Raw genomic sequence first — 10,956 nt, forward strand, 5'->3', positions numbered from 1 at the left:
GTGCTCAAGCTCCCCTTTCTGCACGTGCCTGTTGAATATGCTCGATTTTAGATCGGAGCAGTCACCATATAATCATGCAGATCGGGCTTTGAATGTGGGAATAACCTACAGGCATAAATTCATTCTTCTTTCTGTGCTAATAGGCACCTTCGCAAAGAAACTTTTCAAATACATGTGTCTCTTACTCATTTTGCTGCTTGTGGGCTCAATGTTGGCGTGCAAGACGTAAACGAGAGAATCTGTTTAAAGGAATTTCAAAATAAAAGATTCTCCAGACTCGGATAATACAAGACATTTTACCAAATGACACTTTATGACAATAGTTATAAATATTCATGAAGACTTATTCATGTTCATGACAGGTGTTATGTCTTGTTTATGACAATGTCTTGTCAGTCTTATGCATACCCCGTCAAATAAAGTGTAACCAACTAGTTTTTTTTTTTTTTTACATTTGCAGAATATAGACAAGGACTTGTGCATATTTGTAATGGAAAATCAGCTTTAGAAAGCTTTGAATAATTGTCTTCCTGCCTTCAGCTCAAGCATTTCCTCAAGCAGTTTCCCTTGTCATATGTGTGAGAGCTGGAGCATAGCAATCAGTCTGACCTGCATTTTTGAAATTCATCATCCCCCTCTTTCTTCTCCTCCTCCTTCCCTGCCTCCCCCCACTATCCCTCACTCACCCATCCATCTCCATCTCCACAGCTGTGGAAGTCAGACGACTTTGGGGAGACGTGGGTGTTGATCCAGGAACATGTGAAGACCTACTTTTGGTAAGACAACAGCTGTCTCTGTTTGTGATGTTCAGACCTTGCACAGGAGTGTGAATGTAACGTGAATGGGAGGAGTGTTCTGGGCTCTGTGGTATGTTCTCTGAATTTACAGTGAAAAAAAAGAGGAGATTCTTCCTTCCTGAAAATATCAGTGGAATGTAAGAACATTTGGTTGGAAAATCCAGCTGGGTTCAGTTATGTCAGCACCAGCATCATACGTCATGCTTTCATGGCTGAAAGAGTTGAAGAAGGGTAAATGTGGACAATTAGTTGGCCAGGTTGAACAATGTTAAAGATGACACAAAGACATCTAGTTGACATTCTGCTCCAGATTATTCAGATGACGGGGTTGATTGTCTGTTATAGTCAACCCCCATGTCTTTCTTTTGCATTCTCAAAATTTCACCACCATTTATGTGAATTTTAACATGTCATCCACTAAATTTATTAGGGATGGACAATTGTCTTTTGACAGGTAAAAAGCCTGTTTATTTGTAGGATTGATTTTAAGATTTCATTGCTTATTTTTTAAATCTGAAAAGGATATCTCTGTGATCTAAATATGCACTCTGCAGAAAGAGTGCTTGAGTCAAACAGCCAGTTTCTCTTGGATGTTCTGAGATTCCGGTTAAAATTCAGAGGTGGTCAGACTTTTGCAATTTGTGCTCCTAAACTTTAGAACGGTTTACCTTTTCATTTATGGACCGCTGAGACTTTGTTTTGTTTTTTTTAGCTGTTTGATTTAAACAGGGTTTGAGTTTCTTTTATGACAGTTAAGGATTATATTTGTATTTTCTTTTAACCTTATTTCTATATATATTTTTTATGTTCTTATTATTTTATTGAATTGTACAGTACTTGGGTCAACAGCGTTTGTTTTTATGTGCTATATAAATAAATTGACATTGACAAATTGGTATAGCACTGTAATTCGTCCCCATAAATCAAAATGGGCCAGTATTAACAATCAATATTTATTTCCATCTTGTCATCATTTGTTTCTGGAGGGAGAGGCGAGAAGGTTGGTCATGTGTTATTGGTTTGGCCATGTGACCAAACCAATAACACGGCTGCATTACCATTGACTGTATACTTGCGCAATTTTACTTTTTGAAAATAAATTTGCTTAATGGAAATATGCCAATTTAAAAAAAAACTAACTTTTGTGATAAAGGATGAGATAGTTTTACTTTGCAAAACTGCAATGGAAACACTTTTTGCATCACACAAGTCACATGAGCAACAAACATCCAACAAAGGTTGCCACTGGTGCAAACCCTGAAGAACAAGACAAGAAGCGGTAGGAGGATGATGGCGTGACATTTTTTTATGTCTCATAAGTCACACGTGAACAAACTTATTTACTTGTGATTTTAATTGTTTAATAGAAGGGCCACATTTGGAAAAGTGTTTTTTTCGACATTAGTGGAATGTTGACAAAATTTGCACACATTTGTTATGAAAATGCAGGTAGTGATAGGGATGCAACAAAGAATTGTGTGAGGGGGTATCAGTAGGATGGATGTTTTTTTTCCCAAGGCGTCAAAGGAGAAATTGGCTGTTGGTGCATTTGTTGGTGACTTTAATCAGCACGAGGATTGCTGTAAAATGAACGTGTGGTTTTCTAGTTGAACCACAGATGGTTTTGAAAACTCTCTCCAGGGCCGTTTAAACAGCTACTGGAGTACATTAACATTCTTTTCTCTGACTGTTTGACTTCTTTTTTGTTTTTTGAACAAAGACTTTATTTTATTAGTTATGCATTCAGATTCAATGATTAGCACATTAAGTCACAAACATCAATTTCCAGTACAACCAAACAAATCAGTTGAACAATAACATCCGAACAACTCGGCGAGTTGAAGTTCTAAGGAGTCTTTTCTCCACCGCTCAGTGGAATATAAAACACAGGTTACAAATGGATTACAAACATGAAATATGAAATAAGGGAAAATCTTCCTTAATTAACTTTTGCCTGCATCTTAACAGAGACATATGTTAAATACACATATAAAGAGTATACTTGTGTATTTAAATTTATTTTACTTGCTACAATGTTAATTGCAAATATGTCATCAAAGAGTTCCACCTTTTCTTAAATAAATCAGTGGACATGTTTAGTTTTGCTGTTATTTTCTCCATTGTATAAACGTTCACTAGTCTTTCTTTCCATTGATTTATAGTAGGGAGTAAAGGTTTATACCAACATACTGTTATCATTTTTTTGGCTACGAGTACAAGGATTCCAAACAAGTACTGTATTTCTTTACTTAATAAATTACTTGGGGGTACTCCCAGAACAAAGACAAGGGGGTTCCATTCAATGTAAATGTGTAAAATATTTGAAATTTACTCTAATTCTTTCCCAAAATGTTTTAATCTTTTACAATCCCAAAAGATATGAGTGTGATCTCTGACTAGTCCACACTGTCTCCAGCACAAATTTGATTTAGCTTGATCAAATTTTGAAATAATATACGATGTTTTGAAATATCTAACGATTACTTTCCAATAAAATTCTTTCCATGTTGGACTGTTAGTAAGTTTATGTCCATTTTCACAAACTTGCTCCCACTCTTCATCCTCAGTCACAACATTCATTTCTAGTTCCCACCTTTCCTTTATCCCAGGAGGCCCTTCCGTCATACATGACTATAAACATTTGTAGAGATTTGACACAGTTTTATCAGATTTTTTTTCTTTGATCTTTATGAAGAACATTTCTAAATCAGTAGGTCATGATTTAAGAAGAGACCATTCAGTATGGGACATCAGGTAACTTCTCAACTGCAAATATATCTAAAAATCAGATGCAGTCAACCCATACTTCTCCTTCATCTGACTAAGTGATTTCAGAATCTCCCCTTCAATAAAAATTAAATTCTTGTTTTGCCAGATTCGAAGTCCTGAATCCTGTTGCCCTGGTAAAAAGTCTATTATATCCAAAATTTTTAAAGCCCTACATAGCCCTAGACAGATTGAGGAGCTTTCATATTTTTTAAAATCATGCTTAAAGTTTTTTGTGTGCTTTTCATCCACGTATTTGTAATTTTGTACTTGTTCCAGATTTCAGTTGAGCAAAATGCAAGGGCCTGTAATGAAAATTTAGGGCATGCGCTTTGTTCCAGTGTCAGCCATGTTGTTTCTTTATTAGCCAATCTACAGTTGCATACAATTGTGCTGCCCAATAATATAATTTTAAATTTGGTAAGTTAAAACCTCCATAAGGCTTACCACTGGTCAGCTGTGTAAATTTGATTCTGGCCTTTCTTTTCTGCCAAATAAAGGTAGATATAATTTTTTGCATTTTTTTTCTTATCTTGTTGTTGGAATCCAAATAGGAAGGGACATAAACAAATACAACAATCTGGGGAGAATATTCATCTTAACTGTTTCAATCCTTCCAAAAAAGGAAAGCAGTAAAATTTCCCATCTTTCTAAGTCCTTTTGAATTTGACTAGTCCAAGCAAATTATGGACTAGTTGTCCATAATTTGCTTGGACAACTAGTCCATAATAGTCTAGTTCCCATAATTTGCTTTGTATAATTTGGAAACATCCGTGGTAATATTGATTCCCAAATATCGAAACCTATTAGGTGACCAGTTGAAACTCACTAATTTGGATAATTCTGAGGGCCAGGTCCCTCTTATCATCATGGCCTCTGATTTTGATTCATTTACTTTGTATCCTGAGACTACACTGAAGTCTTTCAAACATTTTAAAATATTTGGTATAGAAATTATTGGGTCTCTAATATACAATATGACATCATCAGCATACAGTGACAGTTTGTGGGTCCTAATTTTATCTGGTATACCTAGGATTGATGAGTCTGTCCTGATTAGCTCTGCTAAAGGTTCTATACTAATGGACCTTACCAAGCTCCGCCCAGAAACGCCCTTGAAAATCCCATGTGGCTGCATGTCTCACAAAGAAAGCCTCACGGAGCTTAGTTTCTATGTAAACATGGCGTCTTTCACTTCAACTGACTCTCTGCAGAGTATTTCTGAGTCGATTAGTGTAGCATTTCTGCCGGATTTTCAAAAAATATCAGCCACGACAATGGACAGGGGAACCAACAAGTTCATTTCATCTTTTTTGGATGACATCAAGGTGTTTGAGCCACGCAATGCCTCCAACATTGTGCGCGTCGCAGCTAAATGCTACCGGTTGATGAAGAAAACAGCAGATCCTCACTCCCTCAGCATAAATATAGCTGTGGACAAGATCACTGATGCCTACTGTTCTTGCAAGGCTGGGTAAGTCGGGCATTCATGGTTTTGAGGGTTACTTTTGAAATCAGTGATTTCTGTTGTTGGCAAATGTTTGTGTGCCTAGGCCTGATACACTGTACTCGGTGCTAGCGTGGCTAACACGATTATAGTTTAGTAAAAAGCCTTTTCAGGTAAAATAAAATCTTTAATGTATGTCAGATACGGTGCACATTGCATATTGATCTGTTCAGCTAATGTAAGACTGTGTAACAGACAGGCTTCAAGGTGTAGAAGTTGTATTGGTACTGCCATTATGCTGTACTTGGCTGAAAGGTTTTCATAATGTATGTGTTTATTATTGACTTTTTTTTTTCAGACTTGGGGGTCATTGTTCACCTATTATAGGCATCATTAAGACCTTACAATATTTCAAACTTCAAAATTTTTCCTTGATCCCTGACTGACTGAGCTGCACCAGTATGCCACAAGCTTGGGGAGCACCATCGGCTCGGGGTTTGAGGATTGAACCTGTGGCCATTAACCACCTCACTCTGGTGCGACACGTGACTAACTGCAAGCGCAGACCAAAGGAATGCAGTGTGGACGTGAACAAAAAGTATGTATAGTTGGTTTTGAACAAAATGTAAGAATGAACAGTAACACAAGTTTTGTTTGCAGAGATAGTTCAATACACATTTAGCTTCCTTTGGTCTGCGCTTTAGCTTTGAAACAAAATTTATATCAAAATAATTTTATGTACCCTTGTGTTGTCTTCCGATTCAGAGTGTAACTACAATTGCATGAATGCAAACAAAGCAAACACATTAAACATTTTTTATTTTAATTACCGTTGCAAATTTGACAGCTCTCAAAATAAATTTCCATTGTATTTACATGGTGATAAAGGTTGAACCCGAGGAGATAGCTGTGCTGACAGCATTACATGGTACTCCATTGGCGACTGTTGTGAAATGCCAAAGCATGTTGCTAGATTGGATAGACCAAAGTTTTGTCTCAGTCTGCAAATAGTCAGAAAAAGCCCATTTTCCGCTGACATTTCTCCAATATCATTTCTGTTTCCAACATAAATCAAAGTCTCCCTCTTTGGCAAGAGAAATGTAAATAGTGACAAGAAACGCAATACAAAACTGTTTTCCTTTCTGTTCTTGCTGTACGGCCGTCTTCTCTTTCTGTAGGTGTGTTTCTAAATGTTCCACTTTTGCTTTTAAGCGACTGATTTCTCTTTTTGCCATTTCCAACTCTGCAGTCAGTGCCAGCATATCCAGCGGTGAAATCCCTGAAAACAAACAAAAAAGCAATTTACATATCTATATATATATTGATAATGCTCTTTTTTCTTTTTTGTTTCAGACAAGGAGCTTGAAGGCAGATGGGACAGCAGTTAAACAACAGTGTTGCAAGACATGTGTCACAAATAATCCACCGGTGGATCTTCCAGAAAGAAACAAATCTATGAAAGACATTAATATTTGTGAAGATCCTGTGGGACTTGAAGCTCGAACCAGAGGTCAGAGTAAATGTTCTGAGTGGTTTGAGGCGAGGAAAAAAAGGCTAACAGCGTCAATTTTCTATCAAGTCATGGTCAGAAAAGCAAAGGTCACAGACAAGTTTCTAGAGACAATTTTTAATGTTAACTCGGTTTCAGCCCCTTCACTGGATTATGGGCGAAGAAATGAGCCCTTAGCAAAAGCGAAATATTTACAGATTCATCAGGACCGACACTTGCACGAGTGTGGCTTTGTGGCCAGTAATCGCTTTCCCTTCTTAGGTGCTTCACCCGACGGCAAAGTATGTCATGGTGGCCAGTCAGGTGTAAGAGAAATAAAGTGTCCATATGCTGCTCGAAATTCCACCATTTTGGATGCATGCATGCTACCCAATTTTTGCTTAGAAATGCAACAATGTGGCTCTGCTTAGCTGAAGAAGACACACATGCACTATGCTCAGGTTCAAGGTCAACTTATGATCACAGGATGTGATTTTTGTGACTTTGTTTTCACTCACAAGGGTCTACATGTAGGAAGAGTGAAACTTTTGTCCGTTTTCCTCTGTAGCATTGTCCACAAACAAAGAGTGTTGTTCTTGACACATTACTTTTATGCTGTCGTCTGAAACTGGAAACCCAGTTTCAGAATAAATATGTTTTTTGCATATTTATTCAAACTGTCATGATGTCATGGCTGTTTAAGAGACAGATAATCTGTGAAAAGATTGATCTCCTCTCTCACCTCCCTGAGATATTGTTATCCTAAGAAATGCACCAAAAACAACCAATCAGAGCCAGGAGAACAGTCTTGGAGCTGTCAATTATCCTAATGTAATTGCTGTTCAGTGTGCTAATGGTGGAGAAACGACTTTACATGACAGGAAAAATATTTATCCGCTGTCATAAGTGGCCATGCTAACTAGCCTAGCATTCATGACAGGCTCAGCTATCAGGAAGAAGCTGTGGCCGACCTCAGGGGTACTGGAAGGGGGTGAGCAGGTGCAAGTGAGTGCGAAGACCGCCTCCTGACTTTGATTGGTTGTTGATAGCACTGGAAGAAGACAGAGGAGCTCAATTTTTTTCACATATCTGTCATGACAAATAATATCTAAAAATGAATTAAGTTACATAATGCTGGTTTTAGGTTGGTTAAACCATAACAGTTTTGTTCACCAGCTGATATTGCTCTGTACATAAATTAAAAATATTACATTCTACTGAAATTTGGAATGGAATTTCTTTTTGCTAATGCATTCTAAAAATATTGCTTTGGGATTCTTGAAAATCTGCCAAGAAGCCATTAATATGCAGGTTGACTCAGGTGAACATAAAAACAACCAAAAGAGGTGAGGACATTCTGAGTGTTCTCCTAGGGATTAGTTCAGAGGAAGGAGCAGATAGAGTCCAGACAGCGTCTGCAAGTTGAACTGGGAGCTTTGAAAGGAGGCCAGAGAGGCAGCCCGACGACACACTGGTCTCTCTGTTCAGCTGTCCAAGCTGTGGAGGAAAACAGCCTGCTTTGGAAAGCTGCTGATAGGATGCAGCAAACCACCTCCATTCATGCAAGCCAAGCGACTGTTCCATACTGCTCCAGTCTGGTGGCTACAAATAGCTCCACATACAGCCATGTGTTTCTGGTTGGAAAATGGCAAATCAACTTTTTTCTTCAGAAATGTCATGTCAACAACAATAAAAAAAAAAAGAATATGAGGTCCAGATTCTTGGTGTGGTTTAGCAGTGTTGTTAGACAGAATTTAGTTTCTAACTTAACACATCTGAAATACTAATTCGTGCAGCAAGAATATCCTGTTTAGAAAAAGAAAAAAAAACAAGCATATCGAAGCATAAATAAAATATTTAGGCATGACTTCGAGCATTTTACACCAGCAGCTGGGAGCTCCTAGCCACAAGGATAGCAACATCGCTTAATTTGTGTCTGACAGTGTGACCACTTCAGTCCAGAACTCACCAAAGAAACAGAGCAGCCTCACAGGAGCAGGACCACATTCTGACCCAGAACACTCTTAAAACTGGAGATGACACAAAATAAAAATGGCACAAGAGCCTATACTGCTGTGAGAGATTGACAGTTTATTAACATGGCCTTGGATGTAGTGGTACTCTACAGGACAATTTGTGCTGCAGCCAATCTGCTTTTTGAGCAGCTCAAACCTATTATGCTGGCTTTGCTGTCAATATTGTGCAGATTCTGATTGCTGCTTTGTTTTGAGGTGAAAAAAAAAATCACGAGAAGATGGGGATGCCAGGCCAGTCACTAGAATCTGATTTTCTTTTACCTGATTGATTCTGAGAATGAAAAGATGTTGCATGTTTGGACAATTACTCCTTCTGGCTTTTGATGAAGTGCATGCAGCAGGAATAATTTTTCCTCTTACTTTTTTAATGATGAGCAACCTTGGCAACAAGTTTAGATTTTTTTTAGCAACTGGGAATAATCCTGTCACACTAATCAATTAATCAAATAATCACAAGGCAAATTAAAATGAGCTCAATAACTCTGATGATTAATATTTTTTGAAGGGCAATTTTAAAGTATCTTCCAGTCCCTGTCTTTAGTGTTCTTTTCTAAATCAATGTTTATTAGTCTTTTTAGAGAGTGAACTAATATATATCTATATATTACTCAAAAATGACTTCAAAACAATATTTTTGGTAATGACAATAATTTTGGGACAATTTATTGTCCAGCAAAATGTATTGTGACGGGCCTTATTGGAGCAGCTGATGAGCACCTCAAAAGCTCACATAATATCTGAACTCTGACCCCAAATTCCAGAGGCGGTGAAAAGGTTTCATGGGTGCAGAGAGAATGAGGAAGATCTATCAATTAAATTGAACAAGGATCATATCTCTGACTTTGTAACAGAGAGGTTTAAAGAGGAGCAGCAAAAGCAAAGTTGATTAGCAGAGCTGCTAACAACAGATGATGTCATCCAGGACATGTTACTGTGGAACAAACCCAACTCCAGAGGAATTAGCTGGGGGCATATTGACTTATTTTAGGAAGGGGAAGGGAGAGGGGCAGATTAAACTAGCTTTTACTTGAATATAAATACATAAACAAACCTTTAAGTTACCTTTCAAATAAAATGGCCGTTTGTTAGTGCAAAATAAACAATAAGTATCTAAACAGTGACATGTATAAAAATTCAGTATTTATACCCAAATTTGCATAAACATTAGCTCATATATTTCAGAAATCTAAGTATCTGTTGTTTCCTGTCTCTGAAATCTGTTTTTTAAATGTAAAATCAATCTACTCAAGAGTAGCAATAGTAATATTCCTTTAGTAAAATAAAAAACCTACAGTGCAGTAAAACTGCTCCTATAAATACACTATTCCCCCCAAAAAAGTTACTCAAGTAAATGTAACCAGTACTACCCACTTTTGAACATATGGTAGATAACAATACTATTAGCCTGTCCTTGTTAATAAGCTTAACGTGATATCTTGGCATTAGATAGGCATCATTTAGCTAACAATACCTGCATTAAACATTACTCGACTCACTCCGTTAGCTTGGGGGAAACAGAAAGTTGGTCACTCTGAGGTAATAAACCCCCACAAAAACAACAACAAAAAAACAGCTTCTAGTCCGGCCCCCCCCCGGACTAGAAGCTGGGGGTGAGTTGTGTGGGCAGTTGTGAGACAATCATACAGCCAGTCTTCAGTCAGAAGTCTCTTCATATTGGTTGTAAGACTTACTGATGGTGGAAATTCTTCCAGGTCAGGCATCACCATCTATGACTCTGGAGATACTTAATGATATAAATTATGTCATTTTAATTTACCTTTTGGAATAAAATACATTTGAACTGAATCAAATTTCTGCAACATAAAATGTGTTCAGTACTTCAACTGCAATTAGATAGTTTTAAAGTGCAATATTAATGACTATTTCTATAGTGAAAATTAAAGTATGCCTTAAAAATTCTCTATTTTTAAACTTTTGTTGTTCTTGAATTGGAGAAACACTCAAGAATTCCAAAGTGCTTGTACTATAGAGGGATTATTTGTTTGAATTATTTGTTTGGAAACACAGATTATTTGTTTGTTGCAACTTCACTTGTATCTGCAACAAGTCGACTTGTCAGTGTACTACAACTGTTTATCACAGAGTGATAAAATAAGTTATTCTACCAAAGTGACATTATTGAATGAGATGCGTCTTAATGGCCCACAAGTATTAAATGCAGATGAGTCAATAAATGAAAAAAATGTCCCAACCGTTTCGGACAGTAGTTACTAGCAATATTAAAGCAATTTGTTCACAGTAAGTAAGGTCATCAGATCTCAATGAGATATGTCAAGTCCCTCTCAATAAGACAAATATATATATGTTGAGCAATAAGGTCAACGGAATAGGGCAAATAAAATACAGTAATTTCTCTGCATTGTGGTCACTATTGGAGGGAAAATGAAGATGTAGTTGTAT

At 37.2% G+C, this 10,956-nt stretch overlaps 1 protein-coding gene and 1 long non-coding RNA gene across 3 annotated transcripts in view; one reads left to right on the forward strand and one right to left on the reverse strand.

Annotated features, from left to right (window-relative positions):
• The window catches only part of LOC103129659 (sortilin-related receptor-like), a 117,060-nt gene that overhangs the window by 83,800 nt on the left and 22,304 nt on the right, over positions 1–10,956 (forward strand). For both annotated transcript variants that reach the window (XM_016665304.1, XM_007540832.2), the window contains one exon: positions 709–776. In XM_016665304.1, the coding sequence (XP_016520790.1) occupies positions 709–776 (68 nt within the window). The remainder of the gene's footprint in view (positions 1–708; positions 777–10,956) is intronic.
• Positions 182–10,956, reverse strand: part of LOC107834260 (uncharacterized) — a 12,890-nt gene continuing 2,115 nt past the window's right edge. Inside the window, exons 2-3 of the long non-coding RNA XR_001660048.1 lie at positions 7,970–7,975; positions 182–431 (exon numbers count right to left, since the gene is read on the reverse strand). This is a non-coding gene — a long non-coding RNA (uncharacterized LOC107834260). The remainder of the gene's footprint in view (positions 432–7,969; positions 7,976–10,956) is intronic.

The sequence above is a fragment of the Poecilia formosa genome, unplaced genomic scaffold, assembly GCF_000485575.1.
Source record: "Poecilia formosa unplaced genomic scaffold, Poecilia_formosa-5.1.2 Scaffold563, whole genome shotgun sequence".
Lineage (NCBI taxonomy): Eukaryota > Metazoa > Chordata > Actinopteri > Cyprinodontiformes > Poeciliidae > Poecilia > Poecilia formosa.